This window comes from Aquarana catesbeiana, linkage group LG02, assembly GCF_042186555.1.
Source record: "Aquarana catesbeiana isolate 2022-GZ linkage group LG02, ASM4218655v1, whole genome shotgun sequence".
Taxonomy (NCBI): Eukaryota; Metazoa; Chordata; class Amphibia; order Anura; family Ranidae; genus Aquarana; species Aquarana catesbeiana.
The window spans coordinates 192,923,320-192,948,845 of NC_133325.1; the positions used below are offsets into that span (position 1 = coordinate 192,923,320).

At 41.9% G+C, this 25,526-nt stretch overlaps 1 protein-coding gene across 1 annotated transcript in view; it reads right to left on the reverse strand.

Moving 5' to 3' along the window:
- The window catches only part of RB1 (RB transcriptional corepressor 1), a 276,848-nt gene that overhangs the window by 48,512 nt on the left and 202,810 nt on the right, over positions 1-25,526 (reverse strand). Inside the window, exon 18 of the mRNA XM_073614116.1 lies at positions 972-1,090. Coding sequence (XP_073470217.1) covers positions 972-1,090 — 119 coding nt within the window. The remainder of the gene's footprint in view (positions 1-971; positions 1,091-25,526) is intronic.

The window sequence follows — 25,526 nt, forward strand, 5'->3', positions numbered from 1 at the left end:
GGCTGCCTGTATGCCGATATATCAAGCGCTCATATCTCAAAGTTAATCCCACATTGGCTAACCACATCTCGAAAGTTGGAGAGGTTTGAGAGATCCAATGTTGCAAGATCAGCTTTCGAGCTTGGAACGGTGCTCTAGACACCACTTCTCTGACAAATTTGTCTGTTATAAACTCATCCAGTATACCCAATCAGCACGGTTTAGGGTCAAGAGTAACGGTTACTTGAAAAGTATTGTTGATGGTGTTTGAAACCTGACATTTTAACAGGAGTGTGTAGACATTTTATATCCATTGTAGATATAATAGGATTTTTTTTTGTTATACTTACCAGTAAAATCCTTTTCTTTGAGTACATCATGGGACACAGAGTTAGGCTAATATTCATTACCTGCTGGGTTACACTTCATCTCCAGGTAAATGGACACTGGTAGACCAAAGGTCTTTAGACAGGAGGTGATCCCCTATATAACCCCTCCCATACAGGGAGTACTTCAGTTTTGTAGCAAGCACTGAATCCTCAAAAAGAGGGGAGGGATCTCTGTGTCCCATGATGTACTCAAAGAAAAGGATTTTACAGGTAAGTATGATGAAAAAATCCTATTTTCTTTTTCTTACATCATGGGACACAGAGTTAGGCTAATATTCATTACCTGCTGGGACTTCTCAGAGCAATGGCCTTGAGGGGAGGGAGACACCCTGCCAAACAATAGCCATCAGACCTTTACAGCAGCCCACAGTACACTCAAATACCACCAAAAGAAAGCTCTATCTACAGGGAAATAAAATTACAAATTTCATTTATGTACAGCGTTGCATGGCTGCACAATAGTCAGTTAAAACAAAGCAGTGCTGTATAAAAAAATGGCCTGGTCATGAAGGGGGGGTAAATCTTCTGAAGGTCAAGTGGTTAATAAGTGGGAGATTAATCAAAAAGTGTAAAACACTACTGGATAGTTCTTTGTAGACTTACAGATCCGCAGCTGTAGGGTTGTTTTGTGATGGTTGTTGTGCTGCACTGGCAATTTCTGGGTGATCAACTGACTCTTCACGATCCCTTGTTTGTCTGATCAAGTCAAACAGAGGAGAATCCTGGAAAAAATAACAAAGTTTACATTAATAAAGCACTATTATAACATAATCACACTTTTTTTTACAAAACCTCAACCTAGGTTAGACCTAGGAAACCTTAAAGCGGGGGTCCACCTATCTATCGTTTTTTTTTTTTTAGTTCATTCACAAACTTTTCTTCTCATGATTATCTACTCACATGTTCTGTGTAATAAGTCCGCCTGTGTCCGATTTCGTTGTAAAGAATAACTTATAAAATTCACTGAAGGCGGTTTCCATCTTCATTGTGGGCATTTGAAGCCCACAAGCATGTATTTCCTGGATGCGGTGAATGCTGTGCTCCCAGCATTCAACGAGATGTTGTGATGACACTGTTGCACAATGCATGCTGGGAAGCTTGAGGCTATCTCCCAGGGGACTGTGGGAGGTCTGGGAGAGGCTAGAAACACGCCTACTCCCATGGGAGGAGAACCAGGAAGTGCAAAGAAGATTAGGAAAAAAAGGTAATTACGGCGATTTAAATTTTTTTACACAGCATGTCAGCATCTAGGCGAGGAAGAGAATGCATAGAGATAATGTTCAAAATTTGGGTGGAACCCCGCTTTAAGATATCTGCAATGTTTCCTTTGCACTGGTACTCCGCATGTAACAAGTGCAGAGAGTTCTCTGCTTACTTCTGACAGCTGACAAAAAAAAAAAAAAAAAAAAATCCAGGCAGCCTGCCAAGTTTTATCACAACATTGCTTAGTGGCATAAAAGAGAAACATTTTAACACTTAGATTTTTTTTTAAAGATCAAAGGCATTAACTTCTGTTTGTAAATGAGGGAAGTTTAACCACTTAAAGACTAAACCTTTTTCTGAAACTTGTGGCTTACAGGTTAAAATCAGTATTTTTTGCTACAAATTTACTTGGAACCCCCAAACATTATATATTTTTTAGCAGATACTCTAGAGAGTAAAATGGTGGTTGTTGCAAAATTTTATGTCACACTGTATCTGCACGTCTTTCAAATGCAAATTTTGGGGAAAAATACACTTTAATGAATAAAAAAAAAAAAAAAAAAAAAAAAAACTAAAAACGGAAAGTTAGCCCAATTTTTTTGTATAATGTGAAAGATGATGTTACGCGCGAAAGAATCATGATCTTTATTCTAAGGGAAAAAAAAAAAAAGAAAGGGGATTCTGATTTCTGATTTAAGCCAGAATCGTACAAAACAGTTTCGTGAATTGAAAAAAAACCAGTAAAGTTTCCCTAATTTGTTTCTTGCGCACACTTGTGGAATGGCGCCAAACTTTGGTACTTAAAAATCTCCATAGGCAAAAGGGTGTGTGACCGGAAGTTGAGCTGCATGGACGCTTGAGCTCTTAGCTCTCTCATAGCCGACAGCTCCACGGCCTCTTAAGGGGACTTTCTGCACCCGTAGTACATGGGTGGATTCAGGAGAACCCTCTCCTCCAAAGAACGGAGATCATCCCAACCTCCTCCCGGTTCTTCCACAATCTTCCAGGGGTTTCTTTCGCCACCTCCCATGCCACCCGGCAGGACGGACAAGATGGTGCCAGCTGCCTCCACCTCCTCCATGCGGTCTCTACCACAGCAATCTTTCCAAGCTCCGGCCCATCCGTGGAGCACACCTGAGTCTGCATAGGTGGCAACCAGGATGCAACCATCCCCGATGGACACAGCGAGTCATCCCCAGCACCCGGCCTCCCAGGCAGTGGCACCACACAGGACACAGCCCACTCCACTGAGCCTAACACCCGCCACGTACACACATTGTACAGACACCTTCCTGCAGCTGCTGCGCACAGCTTCAGACCCTGGCCTGACCTCAGGGGGTCCCAAGCTCTCCTTCTCCTTCAGAGGACTGGGAGGACTTCCCACCCCTACCAGGCTGCATGCACACATAGGACTCTGAGCTCTCAGGCAGAGCCCCAGGGCCGACTGGGGACCATCTGGTCACCAGAAGCCTCTATGCTCAACTTCCGGTGGCGACCGATTCATTCTCCGGCTCGCCGGAGTTGGTAGAAGCACCGGAGGGTGGCGGGAGGTGTCCCCTTATGAGGCCTGTAGGAATGATCAAGTGCCTGAACTGCTGCTATGATTGTTCTTACAGAGCAGAGAATCGCATGCCAAAAAAGATGATATCTGAACGATGCCTGCAGCTGCAGGCATCATTCAGATATCCCCACTCAAAGTCAATGACATCCTTGGGCTGGAAGTGGTTAACAAATAGAAAAAATAGAAAAGGAAACTTGGACTGAGAAAATATGGAGGCTGCCATTACACACATTTTCTAATCCTAGATACCAGGAGGTTCTGAATTAAATTTCTTATTTTTCATGCATGTTTCTGGTCAATGGTTCCAACAATTGCCAAAGACTCCCTGGCAACTAGCATTTTCAAAAGTAGATCAGCAATAGCTGTTCCCATCTTAGTAGAGGTTTAATTGTATTGACTTATAGAAATAAACGAATGCCAATTTACTTTGGGTGGACTTGCATACCATGTAATGTCTTGCTCTGCCTTATGGTCAAACAAAGTTAACGCACAACTAAAGTGTCGCTGTTATTCACTGAGCAGACAGGCTTTTTATTGCACAAGGGACATGTAATATCTTTTCTGCATTAAAACACCTACCTGCCTGCTCACAGTGATTCCCAGCATGCGCATGCACAGCTCAGTTTACAGTGGCCAGCCCGATCCCAGTGTGCCAGGATGACTAGCTCTGGCGCATTTGCAGGATTGATGCCATCCTGCACCGGTCAATGAAGATGGCCAATGAAGATGTCTCAAAATCGGCACACAGAAGAAAGATGCCAGCACCAGTGAGAGACAGGACCTTTGGAAGAAAGGCGAGTATTCCTCCCTTTAGTTCCTCTTCAATTAAACTTGTTGCAGGAACTCTGTCACGAAGAAAAAAACCCGGGTGTGAGAATGCCCTGATGAAATCAGCTCTTCCATGCAGAACACTAGTATCACGGCACTAAAGCTGGCCATAGATAGATCGAAATTAATCTGGTTCAGCAGGGACTGACCAAACTTACATCTATGGTCATTCCCATGAACAGCATGGATTTGTCAGCATTTTGTCAACCATAGTCTGCTAAAACAACTGGCACGGTTTCAATACTGTGTGGAATGGCACATGTCCCTCGAGTGCAAAAAAAAAAAAAAATAGATGAAAAGCACATTAAAGAATAACAATAGCATACAGTTTTGATAAACAATCTGTCAAAAAATCAAACACTTGTAAAGCTGAAAACAAAGGATTCATTTCCTGGCATAGCTAAAGCAAAAAAAAAGAGGAAATGGTGAAAATGGATAGATAACAAGAACAAGAAAATTGAGGCCTCACAAATATGATTTTTTAAATGCAAAGAAACAATTCTAAGATGATGATCTGAGCAAAGCAAGCAATAATAGAGATACATCTGCTCTCTAATTAGGGCCCTTTCACACAGGCTGTCCAATCAGGTCTATCTGTCAATTTTTCCAGTCGGACCTGATCGGACCTTGCAGTCTCCCCTATGGAGCAGCGGATGTCCGATCCACCGTTATACAATCCTGCCTGCAAAATCAAGACAGATAGTGGTCATACTTTCTATCCGTTTGGCGGATCGGATGAAAACGGACAGTGGGTCTCTTTCCATCCGATTTCCTCATAGAGGAGAGAAAGCGGGACTGTGTCCGTGTCCGGACAGGACCAGTCATCTGCCTACTTAGCGAAGAGATCCCCAGCTAGGCAAGCGGAATCCATTGCATGGAGGACCCCATGTGAAAGGGGTCTTAAACTGTATCTAAACCCAAGATAAAAACTGCAGCTTACTAGTCCTTAGACATGGTGGTTGCATTCTTTTTTTTTTTTTTTTTTTTTTTTACGGAACACATCCATCTCTTCTTATCTCCATAACATAGGGGTGAGGTGTTCAGTAATTCAAAGAGAGAATTGGGAACAATGCTAACTGATAACAGCCAGCAGAAGCAGACAGCAAAGGAAGTCATCAGCTTACTAGACATCTGACAGGACCAATGGGTATTTTTGCACTTATCAAATGGATGTAACAAAACTTTACATTTAAATTTGTAAATTTAACAGACAAAAGGGAGCAATAGGAGAGGTTTATTATTGAGTTTTATACACTCATTAAAAGGGATAATTCACCTTTACCACAAAACTGCCCATACAGATAAGGGGCATCTGTAGACAAATGAGGCCTAGTCATCACAGCTCACCTCCACCATCACAGTGGTGAGCTCTCAAAAGCTGAGCTCAGAGCTACTGCATCAGGGGAGAGAAAGAGTACATGAGGGGGTTTGAATAAGAGAAAGCTTACTCCTGTGAGGTGAGCAGTGACGACTTGGCCTTGATTAGCAACGTCCTGGGAGTATTCCAATCAGGCTTCATAAAAGGTATGTAAATGACCTATAGCAAGGTATTCATCTTTAATCAGAGCTGCACAGTTTGTTTTAATCTACAAACATCCCTTACCTGCATAGGCAAGTTTTTTGTAAAAAGAGTAACTGAACACTGGAAACTCTGCCCAAAAAAATGACAGAGGAGAAAGGGGCGACTACCAAACAAAGCTACCTCCGTTCCCCTCCATCTTGCAGACATGTCAGGTCCAAGAGCTTGCCCATGCTCCACTTAGCATTCAGACCAGAAAGACAGACCACACACACCTATGACATACCAGGCATCCGAATGATATTTTTAGACAAGCAGATAGATGACAGCACACACTACAAGTAGCCTGGCACATCGATGCATTTCACTTTAGACAGGGCTTAAGCATGGAGACATGAACAGCAATATTCTGACAGGGGTTCTAGCCTTCCCCTATTTCTTTAGAAAAAAAATAATTATTTTTGTCTGTGTTGCTGTTGAAAAATCCCTTTCATATCTGGAAGAACGTTGTCAGCAGGACATGTTAACCTATTTAACAGAGCCTGAATAGTAGTAAAACCTTTCAAGGGTTCTAACCCTACCCCACGCCATCCAGAACATACACTTCAACAGCTTTTCTGTTTTCAACCGCAGTTTGGATCTAACTAGGTCTGTATGGAAATTAATATACACATCTGATTAGAGGTGACACTTTAGGATTCTGCTGTACTGTATTGCCCTCTACTACTCAGTGCAATGCACCATGCGCCCCTGAACATCTTTCCCACTGCACCCTCCCTGAGCAGGGCACTCTTATTCCTTTTGTATTAAACTGTATTGTAATTGTACTGTCCTCCTTTACATTGTAAAGTGTTGCGTAAACTGTTGGCACTATATAAATCCTGTATAATAATAATAATAATACCACCTCCATCATAGTTATCCCTCTGTTTTAAAAGGCTCTCCCATTTTTAGGTTTATCTATTAGTAAATATAAAAAAATATTCATAACTTTGTAGATTTTCTATATGTAACCCCTTTGATTTGCTCCTGCTGTTAAACTGCATGCCCGAGAACAGCAGTGATATAACAAAAAAGGAACAGGACGGATGTTTATAAGTGCCTCCAAGGCTTAATTGAAGCTCTCGAAAGCTTCAGTGTTTATGTAACATATTAGGCCCTCAAGTGTTTAAAGCATAACCATAGTTTTCTTGAGCTCTTTAGATGCCTGTATAGTTAACTACAGGAAATATTCAAGCTTAGGCAAGTCCAACACCACATATTGCAGTCTCCCGAAGAATGCTGAGGCAGACAGAGAATGTAGGTTCTAGTTGGACTATCCTGCAGCTATGAATGACATCTACATTTAAAAAAAAAAAACAAAAAAAAAAAAAACAAAAAAAAAAAAAAAAAAAAAAAAACACCCCAAAAGGTCTGCTGGGAAAATCTAAAATCCCTGTCTTTTTCTGAATGAAACTGTGACCTAACAATCATATATTACCCAGAAGGTATTTAATAAATTATCAACATTCCATCTAGTGGCTATGTGCAATATTAAGCTGGCTGCATGCATTAAAATAATAATACAACATCTGTTAAATATCAACTATGTATTACACATGGGTACCTAAACAATCAATTTAATTTAAAATCAATTAGGTAGAATGCTGCAGGACTAGTCGAAACGGACAGCACGGCTCGCCCATGCGCAGTGGGATGCTGGCTGTGAAGCCGCAAGGGACCAAAAACCGGTGAATGACTGGCTTGGGTGAGGACAGCGCTGGATCCTTGGACAGATAAGTTTCCTTCTTTTAAAAGTCAGCAACTACAGTATTCGTAGCTTATGGATTTTCATTTTGTTCCTAGGGTGAAAATCCTCTAACTGGCACCCTAGATGAACAACTGCTAAAATAAAAGCTGGTAGACTGACCACCCCCAGGCAGGAAGGACAGTATATATATATAAATAACTAATTCAGCTACCTCCATCTATTTACAGAAATAAAATTATAAACATAAACACAGCCTATTAGCGCCGGTTCACACGGGGGCGACTTGTCAGGCGACCTAGCCGCCTGACAAGTCGCCTCCCGTTCTGTACAATGGAACCGTTCTAATCGGAGCGACGCAAGTCGCTCCGACTTAGAAGAAAGGTTCCTGTACTACTTTGGGGGCGACTTGCATAGACTTCTATACAGAAGTCGTCTTGCAAGTCGCCCCGGCAGTCGTGTGCAGGTCGCCTCGGTGAGGCGACCTGCAAGTCGTGCCGCGTCTAGTGTGAACCGGCACTTAGGCTTCATGTACACCGTATGTTTTTACAACCCCTCCTGAGCAATTTAACTTGACAGATAGTAACCCACACTTAAAATGCCCGTTTTGCCGCATTTACATGCTGCGTTTGCGTTTAGAAGCGTTTAAAAAAAAAATGTTTTTTTTTTTTTAAATGGCCAAAAACAAAAAACACCTATAAACGAAACGCTGCTAAATGCGAGTTACAGCGTTTGGCGTCTGAAATGTTGGAAACTTTGGCATCTGAACTCATTTTTTTGCCTTCAAAAAAAGGCCTATAAACGCAACTGTAAAAACAACAGTAAACGAACCTGTGTACATGAACACATAAGATAACATTGAATGAGTTCAGGGGCAGTTGAAAAAAAAAAAAAGTGTCCAACTGCCTCTGACTGTCCGTTTAGCAGCAGCAGTGTACGTGGGGCCTTAGGCCTCTTTCACATTAGCAGACTGATCAGGTCCACCTGCCAGTTTTTCAAGCGAACCCGATGGGACCCTCCAGTCTCCTCTATGGAGCATCCGGTGTCAACAAACGTGTCTACTGACACCTGCCGACATCCAACCTGATAAAAGAACAGACATTCTCCATCTGTCTGTTGAATCGGATGGCAGTCGGGTGTAAACGTACAGATAATCTGTTTACATCCAACCGCCCATAGAGGAGAGCGGGCTGTGTCTGTGTCCGCTCTGCATACGCGTAGACAGATTCCCAGCTGAGCAGGCAGACTCCAACTGAGCCCGCTTGGTGTAGAAGGGGCCTTAAACATTAATACTTTAATAAAAACCTTTAACAGAAAATATTCACACTGTGGTTACTGAGATTAAAAAGAACTTATAAAAAGATATAAAAACAACAGATATATCTATTAATGCTCAGTCTATGGATGTCAAATAACAAATCATTGTAACTATTCCAAGTATTGTTACCTCTCACAGAGATCACAATACTTTCCCCTCATTTGCTATTCTCTCCATCATACTTGATTTGATTGTAGCCGTATTAGTGCAATTGTGACAGAGAAAATTGAGTACTGTCCGTGATACTTTTTTTATTTGCACTAACATACAATTTTTCAGGACAAGCTTTCGGGGTATGTCCCCTTCTTCAAGGTGAGTACTGCTTGGACCTTGAAGAAGGGGACATACCCCGAAAGCTTGTCCTGAAAAATTGTATGTTAGTGCAAATAAAAAAAAGTATCACGGACAGTACTCAATTTTCTCTATTCTCTGCAGAAAGTCAAAAGCATCTTTGTTCAGGCATCACCCAATGGTGGCATCCAATTCCTGGACTTCAGCTTGAAGGTGACACAATTATGCAAATCCTGTAGCATGTACACAGTTCTTTGTTGTGTTTACGATGTCTGCCACAGATTGGACCCCTGATGCAGCCTCTTAAAAGGTGAAATGCTTCAGGCTAATTACTGGGGAAGAGGGGACTAAGAAAATGCTTCTTCCTGCCTGCAGCAGATCAATGAAATCTGAACTTGGGCAAGCCATCTGACTAGAACTCCAGGATGGCTTCTTATTGATTAAAAAATGCAGCTGTTCCGGATAAAGTATAATGTATATTGTGACAGAATTCAGAATGTGTTCAGAATTTATTTTTGCGGATTTATAAAAAATAACGAAAAGTCTACTTTAACCACTATAAAATTTTAAAATGAAATGTAAACACAGGAAGCAGACAAACATTTACATACCCCTACACCTGACACAAATTCCAAGATATATTGCAAGCCTTGATTTATTATTCAAATCCCCAATCCTGCCATCTGCCATTCTGAGGTTTTACTCCATGCCTTCCTGACCAGCTGGGCTAACCAAAAAGAAACCGAATAAAAAACATTTCAACCACTGCCTATGGTATCCAATCATGTTTTATTTACAAGAAAAATGAAACCAGGAATCTGTTGCTGATTGGTTGATATGGGTGGCAACTTCACTTTAATAAAGTCAGATTGCATCAAAGGTAGTATGAATGCCGTGAGCATTAGGGCAACTACGTACAAAACCCATCAATGTACAGTCTTTTAATAGCACCACCTTATCTAAACATACATCAGTTTTAAAGTGGTTTCTTAAAAAAGGCAGATGATGCAAAATGCTTAGAAGCATTAATTGGGTTATCTATACTGTAAAAAAAAAAAAAAAAAAAAGTGTATTTAGTAGTTAGCTGAAAAGAATCCAGATGCCTCTTAACCTGGCAGGTTTTGAAATGTGCTGCTTTATGTCAAAACATATCTATCTCAGACCACTGTCAGCAGGAAGCTCTTCTTGAACAGCAGTTTTGTCACAAGCCTTGCTCAGATGACATACAGTCTAGGAATAAACCCACTACTTCCATGACTAATGTCCACGTAATACTCAGACACACACATTCTAATACATCAGGGTTAGTGTGGGTGGAGACCACTCACTTTACCAGTATTTCCATGAATTGTGGAAAGAAAATTGCATGAGCACAGGAAGCATAAACAGACTATAGACAAAGGAGCGCTCCTGGTGGGAACTGAACCTAGAACCCCAAAGCTTCAAGGCAATATAGCTAACAAAAATGATCACAACTGAAAATGCAGGTAGAGGTAAAGAGTGCTGTTCAATCACTTAATACAAGTAACCAGTAGTCAACTTTCATTACTATGACTGTGCCAAGCTAATAAAATGATTCGCTGCCATGAATTACTACACTGGATTTGGCACCGACTTATTTAACAAGGCAAAATAAGATGCCTTAAGGGTTGATGTTAACTAAGTTAAGTTAATTGTGGAAGTTGACGCATCTGTTATTCAATCTACTGCTTAATATCATTACTTGAAACATTGTCTTAACTTCTTAGAATGTATAGTTGACTCAAGAGTGTAATGTAGTATGGCAGCAAGGTCAATAAAGGAGAGACTACAAAACAGAGTAAAGCCTGGTACACACCATCAGTATCTTCTTCATTCAACCCAGCTGAACGAAAAAAAAAAAATTAGGAGCTCTGGAAGAGCATGCTGTAGCAACTATCCGGTGTTAATACAGTGATCTCCCTACTGAGCTATTGTGTTCTGATAAGGGGGACCCCCCCCCCCCCGCCAGAATACACCACCAATGGCTGCGAGTGCTGATTAGATGCTGGCTTTCCAGCATGTCCATTTGACAGAAGCCATCCGTTTGTCTGGCTTCTGTTGGCTTCAGGCTGATGCACACACACGCCGAACGTCAGCTGGTTATTTCGGCCCGTGTGTACCAGGGTTTAGAATAGATTTAACATACTTCATGCAAAATTTTTATATCTTTGCCTCCAAGTAAACCATATGAATGCTCAATCTTTGAAACACAAAGTATTTGGGAATCTTAAAGTGATAGTAAACTCATATTGTTTTTAAATAACAAACATGTCATACTTACCTGTTCTGTGCAAGCTTTTTCCACAGAGCAGCCTTGTTCCTCCTCTTTTCGGGTCCCCCACCAGAGCTCCTGGCTCCTCCTCCCTACAGAGTGCCCACCATAGCAAGCTTCTTGCCATGGGAGCACTAGTGCGGGCTCAATCTTGAGCCACGCTGTGTGTGTCCACTGACACATGGAGTGTGGCTTGGCCCCGCTCCCCCCTTTTGGCTGTTATGGACAGAAACAATTTGGGGGGGGGAGCTGCACACAAAAGGGCTTTTTTTACCTTAATGCAGAAAAAAAACATTAAGGTAAAAAACCTTCAGCCTTTTTTCCCCATTTTTTTTTTGCATTCTATTTTTTTTTTTTACAGCTAATCATAGAGCACTGACAGCTTACACAGTGTTTTTTTTTTTTTGCATACTGTACATCACTTCTTGCACCCAAGGAACTTACAATCAAAGGTCCCTATCTCACATGCATACAAACATTGACACAGATTTCAGAGCACGTAGAAGTGATTGAGTGGCTCTACAGCAAAAGGATTAAAGTATTTCTATATATTTTTTCTCTAGTTTTGGATATAGCGGAGAAGGATTAGAAACTACTGTTGAGTTTTACGGCTGTCCCGGACCCCAGAGACAACATTCTCCCACAAAGAAAGTAAAGGAATCGCTCCAACAGCAACACAGACAGAAATATAAAATGATTCTAGCAGGGGAATGCTAGAAACCCTGTATATTTTTATTTTATTCCCTGGTACAGAATTTTTCTTACTTCTTGTGTGGTAAAGAAAAGGGAAAAAAAATTGCTCCAAATACAGGGGTGCCCAGCCCCCAGGCCGTGGACCAATACTGGTCCGTGGCCTGTTGTTCAGCGAGCTGCCGTAGCACAGCAGGAGGCAAGTCCCGTTATGGACCACGGGCCATTTAGCAGCCTGTGTCTATTCTCGCATGTCTCCTGACCGGCCGCCGATGCATTTAGCAGTCTGTATCTATTCTCTCATGTTGCCCGACTGGCCACCAATATCAGCCTATTAGCAGAGCAGTGAGCAGGAGAGGCTGTAGATTGGGACAGAGAGCAGGAGACTTCATAATAACAAGCGGGTAATCACCCGCTTGGTAATATGATAAGTTTGGCAGCTCTCGATCTCTGTCCCAATTTGCAGCAGCTCCCGCTCCCTGCTCTGCTAATAGGCTGACATTGGTGGCCAGTCGGGAAACATGAGAAAATAGACACAGGCTGCTAGCTGCCTCTGCTATTCTGTAGAGAAGAGACTGCAGGGGAAGGCAGAGATTGGAAGGGGCACTGGGCTTTTAAACAGGAGGGGTGGGGCTCATGACTGCAGGGAGCACCAATTAGGGGGGTGGGGCATGACTGCAAGGAGGACTGTAATTAGGGGGGGAGCATGACTGCAGGGAGGACTGTGATGGGGGGACCATGACTGCAGGGATGACTGATGGGGGCATGACTGCAGGGACGAATGTGATGGGGGGGCCATGACTGCAGGGAGGAATGTGATGGGGGGGCCATGACTGCAGGGAGGAATGTGAAGAGGGGGCATGACTGCAAGGAGGACTTTGATGGGGGGGGGTGGTTGTGCATGACTGCAAGGGGCACTGTGATGGGGAGGCTGTGACTGTAAGGGGCACTGTGATGTGGGGGGGGCATAACTGCAAGGCGCACCAATATAAAGGGTACGGTACTGTAAAGGGGCACTGTAATCATTACATTGCAGTCCCCCTTATAGCACAGTGCGCCTTTACAGTACAGTGGGGGCTTGACAGACTCTGAACCACCTACCCCATCCGCCAGACTCCACATCTCCCAGCTCCCTGGAAAAATTGGCTACGCCAAAAGCAGTCCCTGGTGCCAAAAAGATTAGGGACCACTGCTCTAATAGAACCCTGGAAGACAGCAAAATCTGACAGGGGCTCTAACCCTTCCCGATCCTATCTGAAACAAAAAAAGTGTTGGCGATATTTGCACTTTAACATAGAGCCTACAGAATACTTTTCCCAGTGTTTTCAAATTTATGGCATTGATATAATATGGTCTAGACTTCTCAACCAGAACATGTGGTCCCAGACCATGTTTCACTTCTCTATTTTATCATCATCATAGACTTGGGATGAATAATTTCTTAATAGCGTGTGAACACTAACGTGTTTCTAAAACAACGAAAAAGTCGTTGTTACAACACTTCTCTTAGGAAATCTAAATATAAACACATTAATTTGCAGAAGTTACTGCAAATAATGTGCTGAACTTTGTGGATGTCATTAGAGATTAAGTGACACACATTTATCTTCCATAGTCATAAAGCTTGTTTTCTGCTATTGTTATCAGACAAACCCTCTAGTCTAGCGTTTCACAAAAGCACAGACTTTGAGGTTGATGTATTAATCTACATTGTCACGCTAAGACCCCTTTCACATTGAGGTGCTTGAAAACTTCTCATAAAACGTCAGGTCTCTGTGAGGAGATGCCGCTGATCGGCTATCCTCAGATTCTGTCAGTATGAGCCGAGGAGCGACGATTGCTGGCAACTCCATGTTTACATGTGACCGGCTGTGATTGAACACAGCCGATCAAATGGTTAAAGAGCCGCGGCTCTTTACACAGATCAGGGTCGCGCCATATCCTAGCAACACGGCACGGCCGCGATCGTCGTGTGCCCCCGAGAACGGTTGTTCTGGGAGGTCGTCATAGGACGTCCACCCAGAATGTGAGCTGCGCCGCCCAGCCATCATTTGACGGTGGGCGGACGGCAAGTGGTTAACGAAGGGAGACAGACAGACCATTATAACCCTAAAAAGTGTAGACAGAAGGGTGAAAGCAAAGCAACCAACAAGTGCAACACAACAAACAGTGTTTCCTAACAATATTTATTTATTTTATAGAAAGAATATCACGTGTGTGTTAGGCTGTTATAGCTGCAAAAGGTGGCTACATTGAGGAGCCAAAAATTGATTACATTTTATTAAAGAAAATGATTGAGCGTACATTGAGAAATTAAAATGCAAAATTTCAATAAAAACTGGAAACATGCGGGTGTTCTAAAACTCTCGAATGTATATACATGCACGTATATGTATTTTTTTTGTGTCTTTGTCAGCATATAATAAAATAGAGGTGGTGTTTAACCACTTCACACCAAATCACGTACTTGGTACGTCATTAGACTTTAAGTGGTTGTACCGGGATGATGCCTTCGCCCCAATTCCGTTTTTTAGAGCCGACCGTCAGCTCTCTTGTAATAGCAATCTGAGCCGCTTGGTTGTTATTACAAGCAGTGCCGTGCCCCCCCCCCCCCCCCCCCCCCAGATGTGACAGCCTTTGCTTCCCCTCTGAAAAGTGATTTTTGGTGGATCGCTTTACAGAGGAAGATTGACAGGCAGCTTGGAAGCAATATGTCATCTTCCCAGGCTGCTCTAACCATGAAAAGGGTTTAAATGGAAATTGTTTTTGCTGTTTTTGTATGTTACAATATAAAAAACAAAGCGTTACTAAACCTAAAAACCTTTTTTACCTTATTGCATTGTTTGCATTAAGGTAAAAAACGGTTTCAGTTTCTCTGTGCCCCCCCCTCCCCTGCGTGAAGGGGAAGAGAGGGGAGAAGAGATCAGTGCTTTGCACGGTTGCATCTGTTCTCCCCTCTTTTCACAGCATTCAAACAGCAGCAGGAGCCATTGGCTCTTGCTGCTTTCAATCAGATGCAGTGAAGAAAAAGTGGGGGGCAGGCCTAAGTCCCACTGTGCAAGTCTATGGAGTGCAGCTCCATAGACACGCAGGTAGGGAGCGCACAGACTACTCTCGATAGCCAGTGGCTGGCTATGGTAGTCCTAAAAAGACGATGAGCCAAGATGGCCGCTGGTGACCCCAGAAGAGGAGGATTGGGGCGACTCTGTGTAATACCACTTCACAGAGCAGGTGAGTAGAACATGTTATACAGCCACAATCATGGCATGTGGTTGCGACACCGGCCCATTCACCTGAATGACGAGCTACTTCCCATTAAATGCAGCATGGGGATAATGTTTTGCTGCTGCTGCGAAGCATTGCAGCCACACCACATATACAGCCCTGTATGTCCTTCATTAGATGGGCAGTCGAGGGGAAGTAAACTGCGGTTCAACCGCATCCTTTTACCACACCCCTAGGGTCTGTGTAAATGAGCTCTTAATCAAAAAAGCGCTGTACAAACACCTGGCCTGACACAAGTGCAGTTTTAAATACAGCACCAAGACAGAGCAGCACTATTTTAAAATGGTACTTTGTATATATACTGAATGTAAGCTTTGCTAAATTGAATTGATCTTACTTTGTGTTCCAGAGACAACACAGGAAATGAGGGAAAATCACCACAAAGTGATTGGGACAGCAACAAAAAAAAGATTGTTATAGCCATTTCTTACTGTACTAAAGAAAAGAAAAGCAATTATTGCCTTCTGTACTGCTGACCACACAGGACATTAGAAAAAATATTGTCACTGAGGTCAAAGACCGCAGTAAAATACAGACAGAAAAAGGGTTTTGGGCTATAGCTGGGATTTAAGAACTCTGCATACAAAATAGGTTTGTTAATCTGTTGTTAAACATAAAGGAGCAATGTACCATGCCTAATTCACACAATGACCTAGCAGTAACAATGGACTTTAAGATGCCATTGTGTCCCGCAGCTGTCGGAGCCAATGATGAGGGAGCGGGACTGAGCCCTGCTCTGTGTGTCTTATGGGCACACAGAGCGGGGATGGAGAGTGAGGATTGGGCCTGCTCTGTGCAAAACCATTGCACAGAGCAGGTAAGTACGACATGTTTGTTCTTTTAATAAAATAAAAAAAGAACCCTTACCGATCGGTTTAAGACAAAGAGGATCAAAGTCTTTACCAAGTAACTACAGACCTGTTAGTTTAACCTCTATAGTTGGGAAGATACTGGAGCGTTTAATAAAAGACCACATAGATGAGCAAATCATGAAAAAAAAAAGTATGAACAGTGATTACCTGCAGTGAAAACTGCATATCAAAAACAATTAGTAGGTTCTTTAAACACAGCTAAAAATGTACCAAAAGGGAAGCTTAGACAGCAGGAAGAGGTAGAACCCATGCTTGAATTTAGACACCTTTCAGACTGGCACTGCTCAGTGTTAGCGGTAAAGTGCTGCTAGTTTTAGTGGCGCTTTACCATCTTTAGCAGCCGAACAAAGGGTTAAATGCACCCGAAGCACAGAACAGGCAAGCATGACAGGTTTGTTATTTTATTAATATAAAAAGAGAATTTTTTTGTTTGGCAGCGGTGCCCATTCATTTCAATAGGCAGGGGCGGTGGAGGAGGGGTGTATACAGCGCTCCTTCACTGTTCCAAAGATGCTGCTTGCAGGACTTTTTCTAACATCCTGAAGCGCACCTCTCCAGTGTGAAAGCACTCGGGTTTTCACACCACGGCTGCAGGGGAGGCATTTTTCAGGCGTTATTCTTAGCCCTTTAGCGCCTGAAAAACGCCTTTGGTGTGAAAGGGGTCTTAGAGAAAAGGATAAAACTGGCATAACATTCAATTTCCTATATTTTTGGATCTTCTGATTTTGGTATATGGTTTTCACTAAAGGTAACCTCTGCTTATGCATTCTTCATTATGCGCTTCATTTGAATTGCCCAAGATTGTGACAGGTATGAACATGGGGCCCATAATGCCCCGTACACACGGTCGGACATTGATCGGACATTCCGACAACAAAATCTTAGGATTTTTTCCGATGGGTGTTGGCTCAAACTTGCATACACACGGTCACACAAAGTTGTTGGAAAATCCGATCATTCTGAACGCGATGACGTAAAACACGTACGTTGGGACTATAAACAGGGCAGTAGCCAATAGCTTTCATCTCTTTATTTATTCTGAGCATGCGTGGCACTTTGTGCGTCGGATTTGTGTACACACGAGCGGAAATTCCGACAACGGATTTTGTTGTCGGGGAAATTCCGACAACGGATTTTGTTGTCGGAAAATTTTATATCCTGCTCTCAAACTTTGTGTGTTGGAAAATCTGATGGAAAATGTGTGATGGAGCCCACACACGGTCGGAATTTCCAAAAAACAAGGACCTATCACACATTTTCCATCGGAAAATCCGACCGTGTGTACGGGGCATTACAGTTTACTAAAATAAAATGTCAGAAGATGACATTTATATAGTAAATACACATTCTACAAAAGCAATGCCAGCTTTTTGTATATTACTTTTAAAGACAGAGATTTAGATGGATACTACAAACTATATGTGCCAACGTGAGAAAGTGTGTGCAGGTTGGCTGCAAATCATCTCTAGGGAGAACAGAGGTTGCTAGAGATGCACAGTTCTAGATGGTGCTGTAATGTATTTCGGCAGTCTCAAGGAAACACCTCTACTCAGTTCTGGCTGCCAAAGTACGTTGAAATCATAAACTGTTCTTTGTGTGCATGATTGCATTACATACTACTAAAGTGAATGACAGCTGCCCCCCATGTGTGTAAAATCATGGTAAGGGCAGTAAAATGACTTCTCTGAAATGTTTTGACACCTGTCAGCCAGAACTTGATAGTTAATGTATTAATACAAATAATTATTTAAAGTGTTCAACTGTCTACTTCTTTCAAAAATTTTCAGTCCAGGGTGACAGGGACTATTGTTTAATACGACTTTGTTGAATGGATCAAACAACATTCTAAAGCTTGAAAATACATATATCCAGCAAGAGCAGTGTTGTCTACTAATTGCATTGAAAGATGACCCGCCGTTACTTCTTACACCAGGTTATTGAAGTTCACCTATAGGCTTTTTTTTTTGTATAAACACACACAAAACTGCATTAATACATTTTTTAAAGCAATTGCTACTTATCATTTTCTTTTGATAGCAGAAAATGTTGACCAAGGCTGGCCATACATGGTCGAATTTCGAAAGAATTTTCTTTTGAAAATCAGAAAATTTGTGCATTTTGTTATCCGATGGCACCACCATTGATTTCAAAATTCGACCAACCAAGCTTTCAATTTCACCTGATGTTGCTACAGAAAAGAATTTGTGGCTGGGAATATTTTCTTTCCGGTAATATCCTTTTCTTGCACACACGCATTTCTTTTTCGATTACAATTCTCGCACGATTCTCCCATCATTGATTAGAAAATTGTTATTTTTTCAAAATATTTCCAACGTGGCCGATTACTCAAATTCGATGGCCGCACGAAAATCGCCTGTTGCTGCAGCTCACTAATGGTGCAAAATACGATCAAAAATTCTTAGATAGGATTTTTGAAAGAAAATTCATTTGAAATTCGACCCACGTATGGCCTGCCTAAGCCATTTAAATTAGTTTGAAGGATAAGGTGGACAGGATTACACGCTGCATATATCCAACTCTCTAGTAATGAATGCCACTGCTAACAGTACATGGTCCCAAGAGCATTTCAGGCAAATGAAATTCAAGGGGGCATGTTTGCAGATATAGTATAGAAAAGAGGAGGGCTATCAGTGTTGACTACTGACAGCCTTGACAACTTCTTAGGCTTCATGTAAACGGGACGTTTTAAAACCTCTCCTGAACGATGGAACTTGACAGCTAGTAACCAATGTTTAAAAACGTCTGTTGTGCCGCGTTTACGAAGTGTTTTTTGCATTGCAAATGGTCAGACATACTCAGTTAAAAATGCATGTAAACGAAAAGCGGCTAAACGCGAGTTACTGTGCTTTCAAGCTGTTACAGGCATTGGGGCCTCATCTACACTGCTGCTGGTAAACGGACGTTTAGGAGCAGGTGGGCGTTTTTTTTCAGCTGCCCCTGAACTCTCCTCCATGTTATCTTATCAGTACATGTACACAGGGTTGTTTATAGTAGTTTCTAGGCAGTTGAGTTTAGAATCATTTTTTGGAAAGCAAAAAAAATGCGTTCAGGATGGATCTTCAGAGGCATTTGAAACGCCAAATGCCTGTAACAGCTTGTAAATGCGGTAACTCGCGTTTAGTAGCATTTGTTTACAGGCCTTTTTAATGGAGATACATTTTTTGACTATTTAAAAAAAACAAAAAAAAAACAAAAAAACACGCTCCTAAAACGTAAACGCCGGTTGCTATCCGTCAAGTTAAATAGTTCAGGGGAGGTTGTAAAACTTCCCGTGTACATTAAGCCTGAACGCATTTTTTTGCTTTCCAAAAAATGCTTCTAAGGCCCGGTTCACACTGGTGCGATGCCAGACATCGCATGTGATTCGCACCGCATTGCTGTTGGTGCAATGGTGCAGGACCCTTTTTTGGTCCGCACTGGAATTGGATTGCATGAGTGTTCACACTTATGCGATCCGATTCCTGCACCATTTCACAGTTTGCACTGCGATCTGCTGACCAATCTGGGGGTGTCGTTAACTTTACATTGACACCTGCAGCGGTTCGCAGATCTCAGTGTGAACCACTGCGCGATTCAGGTGCGATGTGGGAACCCGCACTGGATTTGCAGGGTTCTCGCATCGCACTAGTGTGAACCGGCCTTAAACTCAACTGCCTGGAAACGACTCAGTGTACATGTACTGATAAAATAACAGAGGCGAGTTCAGGGGCAGCCAAAAAAGACACCCAACGGCTCCTAAACGTCTGTTTAGCAGCAGCAGTGTACATGAGGCCTTAGGTCCTGCACCATTGTAGTGTAAGCACAGGATAACAATGCTGCAGTAATATCAATGTAAAAACTAAGCTTTGTTAGCTTGAAAAAAACCCTGTATGTCTGGGCAAAAGTAACCAAAGGATTAAGTGCATTTCTGCAACACATGCAGAGTTTCCCATATCATTTAAAAACAATACTAGAAAGGAAAATACCTGCATTTCAGCCAGAAATCTAGTGTGCCTTGACTTGTTTTGAGCTGACAACACAGTGCCCCCACTGTGCTAAAAAGAAAAAGCTAGTAATAAATAAGATGTGCGAAACCAGTTTAATTTCAAATGACACTTTAGTAAACAAGTTTACAGAACTGACATCTGAAATTCTAATGTGTTGTACACACACACACAATCACACACACCAGAATTTTATCTCTAGGATATAGGATTGAAAACAAACTCCTTGAAGTACAGGCTCCATGTATACTGGGCCTTAAAAAAAACTCCAGTTCCCTTGGCAGAAATAAAAACACTCATATAGAGCTTTTTTGTATAACGTTTAGAAAAGTTTAGGAGAGTTTTACGTTTTTTCTTCAGGAACGCAAACCAGAATGGTTTTATTTCTTGTCTCTAAACCTTGAGCTCAAAATATGCCTCTAATTGTCCTAGTGTTCATGGACACATAAGATAACATTGAGCTGCTTCTACAGGCAGAACACAAAACTCATGTAAAAACTGCGATTTCTAAGCCAGTGTGCATGGAGCCTTAACAGGTAGTAATTATCTACAGTTTAAAAAATAAAATGCCCATAGTGGAATGCAACACTAAATACTCTTTATACAGTTATGGATTTTCAAAAGGTGTCCGACAAAAGTGTGATCCGACGAGATGTGCTTGAACATGTTTAGCAGTTTTTATTTTTGGCTTGCTAAAGAAGCTGCCCTTTGCATTTAAAAGGCCAAAATCAAGAAAGGAAGTCTGCCTTAGTCGGTAAATGACTATGAATGAGGCTTTGGATAGAAACACTCCACCCTTTTTTCTGGTAATATAAGAAAGAGCTCTCTGATAAACGTGTTACCTTGCTTTTTCAGGACATAGGAAAGTTAGACCCATGCTTACAGAGTGCACTTGGCATGGAATCAATCACTACATTTCCTAAGTGCTTAACTAAATGGAATATATATATATATATATATATATATATATATATATATATATATATATACACACACACACACACACACACACACACACACACACACACACACACACACACACACTCTCTCATTGACATATAGCATCACCCAGTTGCTACGGATTTGTCGGCTGCACATCCATGATGCGAATCACATCCCAAAGTTGTATCCATGCTTTCATGTTTACACCAAATTCTGCCCCTACCATCTGAATTTTGTAGCTGAAATCGAGACTCATCAGATCAGGCAACATTTTTCCAATCTTCTAGTGTTGAATTTTGGTAAGCCTGTGCGAATTGTAGCTTCAATTTCCTGTTCTTAGCTGACAGGAGTGGCACTCGGAGTGGTCTTCTGCTGCTGTAGTCCACCTGCTTCAAGGTTTGATGTGTTGTGCGGTCAGAGATGGTATCCTGCATACCTTGGTTGTAACGAGTGGTTGAGTTACTGTTGCCTTTCTATCAGCTTGAACCAGTCTGCCCATTCTCCTTTGACATCAACAAGGCATTTTCACCCACACAACTGGGGCTCACTGGATATTTTCTCTTTTTCGGACCATTCTCTGTAAACCCTAGGGATGGTTGTGTGTGAAAATCCCAGTAGATGAGCAGTTTTTGAAATACTTAGGCCAACCCATCTGGTACCAACAACCATGCTACGTTCAAAGTCACTTAAATCCCCTTTCTTCCCCATTTGGATGCTCAGATTGATCTTTAGCAAGTGATCTTCACCATGTCTAGATGTCTAAATGCATGCTGCCATGTGATTGGCTGATTAGCAATTTGTGTTACCAAGCAATCGAACAGGTGTACCTAATAAAGTGGTCAGAGACTATATATACACATAACACACACACACACACACTGTACATGAAAATACAGGAACCATTATGAGAAATCTTGCAATGTATGTTGTTTGCAAATATCATGTTATGACCTGTCCTGGTACTTTTTACTTGTCATCTGCAGTTTAAAAAAAATAAAATAAAATAGAGGAAAATGCCTTCTGTCATGGTAGAAGAGTTAAATACTCTTCTATCCATTTCTGCATAAATAACAATTCCTATGTTTTAAACATTCATGTGTGGTGTACTGGAATTGTAGCTGATAATATGAGAACAAGTGAAACAAAATATGAAGATAATAAATGATTTACTGATCTTATGCCTAAAAATAAGCAGAACCTACAAAAGAATGTCAATGTCTGTACTTCTTAAAATAAATATTTAATGTTTGCTATCAAACAGACTCAACAAGCTTTTATCTACAAAACAGGCCAAGAAAACACATAATTGAACCATACTTCCAAGGTCAAAAGTCAATACCTTAAACAATTGTTGACCAAATCTGGAACAAAACTAATTTAGTTTTATAGTCATGTAGGTGTAGTAACACAATGAACAAATCCTTTACAAATAAAGCAGAAAAGCTGCCCACAAATGAGAAGTCTGGCATTTATACACCCAAGCTGCATTAGCCCAATCTGCAGGCCATTATTGGCGAGGTATCAGCCCTTTTATAACCTACAGCCACATATGTCTGACACTTCCAGGTGTGTCAGATAGTATGTCCTCTCCACCACACATGGTTCACCCTGCTGATCCCTAAGGCTTCATTCACACTTGTGCGACCTAAAAATCATGCGATTACCATTGCGACTTTACCCTGTGACTTCAATGCAACTTTTGATGAGTGTTACAACTTTGGCCAATGTGATCATTTTGCTTGTGCTGTACAAAGTCGTTAGACATGTGCAGAATGGAAAAAATGTGTTTTGTTTCTTTATTTTCTAAAAATTAAAAAAAAAAAAAATTGCTTGACCGATTTGAATCCTGTTTGCAGAATAGCTGGTTGTTAAGGAGCGGACTGGCGTCCTTAACAACCGATGACTCTTCAGCTGTCAGCAGATTTCCCCACGAATAGCTGAATGAAAAAAATAAAAATAAAAAAAATGCTGGCAATGAAAAAAATGGCGTGGGGTCCCCTCACCAATGCATACCAAGCCCTTATCTCTGATCCTACAGCCCGGCAGGCCAGGAAAGGGGGGGGGGGGGGGGGAGTGCTCCTCCCTACTATACCAGACCACATGCCCTCAACACTCATTCAAAGGGGGCTTCCAGATTCCGCTAAGCCCCCTGCCCGCAGACCCCCGCAACCACCAGCCAAGGTTGTGGGGAAGAGGCCCTTGTCCCCATCAACATGGGGACATAGATGCTTTGTGGGGGGGGGGGCTTATCGGAATCTGGAAGCCCCCTTTGAATGAGTATGGGAGTATGGGGTACATAGCAGCCCAAAGCACTCCCCCCATGTTGAGAGCATGTGGCCTGGTATGGTTCAGGAGGAGCACTAGCTTGTCCCACCCTGGCCTGCTGCCAGGCTGCATGCCCAGATAATTGTCTATCATGCAGGTGCAACTTTCAGTCTACTTTTCAGGGTTTACATTGAGGTCTATGGACCTCAAGTCGCCCGAAAGTCGGTCCAAAGTAGTGCAGGAACTACTTTAAAGTCGCACAGATATAAAACGGTTATTTATAGGTAAGCATGGGGTGTAACTTTGGGGTCCAAAGTCGCACAAGTGTCAATGGTGCCTAAGTCACTACAGTAGGGGGTGGTGGGACTAACCACAGCACAGGCATCCAACTCATTCACATTTGGTGGACACTATAATGGCTGTGTCAACACATACAGTATTTCGCAGACATGGTCCATGGGTATTAGGCTCAGGAGGCTGGCCCAGAGCAATGATGAGCAGTGAATGCCTGAACAAGAGCAGTGGATGGGAAGTGGATGAAAGTTACTGGAAGAGATCAGCAGCACTGAGAAGTGAATGGGTGATGCACTGGGCTTTATTCAACAAAATGTCAGAACAAAGACTTTTTTTTACCTGTATAATGGTAGTGAAACCTGTATCTGTTGGGAGGCATGAATAAGCCTGTTTCTGTAGTTGTCCCCGATTACATGTCTATACAGCAATTTGCAAGCAATTATGCATACTTATTCCTTTAGCAGACTGTTAGAACGTTTATATGCAAATACAGTCTTAAAGGAACTTTACAGAGTTAATGCGCTTTACACTGAAAGCTACATTGTTGTATAACTGGATGTTTGGTTCTGCATATGAATATTCCATGATCCAGGGGTTGATTTACGGAAGGAATAGATTTTACCTAGAAAGAGAATGTAAGTGAAAAAAGTGAAGCCATCTTCACTTTTGAATACAAATCATGTGATAGCAAAAATCCTATTTTTTGTCCTCACACATGACTGGGTATTCAAAGCAAACAGCCTCTATTCCTTTAGTAAATGAACCCCAACGTCTCTAGCTGAGAATTATGAAAAGTAAATATTGAAGAACATTTTGTTTCATTTTAAAAGATTAAAAATTATATTTACCTGTTAAAAGAATATACAAGATTCAAGTGGTTGTGTTTACCTTGACTTTACAAAGATAAATTATCTGTACCTCAATATTTTTTGTAAAGGGCTACAAAAAAGTAGCATAAAAAAACACTGGCAAACTTTACCAGTTTTTGAGCACACACACAAATGCAAATTCCTTCTATAACCTTAATATTCTATGGTGCATCCCTGTGGGTTCATCTTGCTACATGTAATCTGACACTTAGAAGATTGCAGATGTGTATCCCGGCAAATGATTTTGCTCTTCCATGCTCTGGTTCAAATAGGAATTCCACATTCCAAGGCCACCCGGTAATTCACTTGTGCAAAGTGTGCATACCATATACACTCCAAGAACGTCCAAAGAAAATGCAGTTTCATGCCCAAACTTACAAAGCTTTATAAAGAAAACCTGATAATCCCGCCCCCCACCCCTCTGGGGAAGTTTTCTCACCCCAGTATAGCGGCTATTATGCAAAAGCAACAATAGTTTTGTACATTTCAAAGCAAATTCAACAGTGTTTGTTTTTGTCATTTTGTTTTCTGTATTTGTTATGTTAATATATTTTTCAGCACAATTTCCTAGATTCCAGCTCAGATGATTACATGATAAAAAGGTGTAAATCACACACAAAATACTGTCCCATTCACCCTCAACATCCTGACGTTTGTTTACTAAACCTTACCTTATTTGTAATTAGTAAAAACTGGATTTTCAGAAACATCATTGTGGACCATAAAAAGGTACTGATCTCTGCAGGCATTTCAATTCTAAAAGGCCATAGACGATCATGTCCAAACATGTTGTCAACAACAAACTGAATGAGCGGCTGTAGATGGTACAGTCCTGGTGGCAGAGCCCATTGTGTAGGGCTGCAAGTAACGATTATTTTCTTAATCGATTAATCGGCCGATTATTTTTTCGATTAATCGGATAAAATCGTAATGTGCCATTTTTTCTATTCCTCCCGGGGACACCAATGACGGGGCGCTATTCCTCCCGGGAACACCAATGACGGGGCGATATTCCTTCTGGGAACACCAATGACAGGGCGCTATCCCCCGCCCCTCCCAGGAACACCAATGGGGCACTATCCCCCCCCCCTCCCAGGAACACCAATGGGGCACTATCCCCCCCCCCCCCCAGGAACACCAATGGGGCACTAATCCCCCCCCCTCCCAGGAACACCAA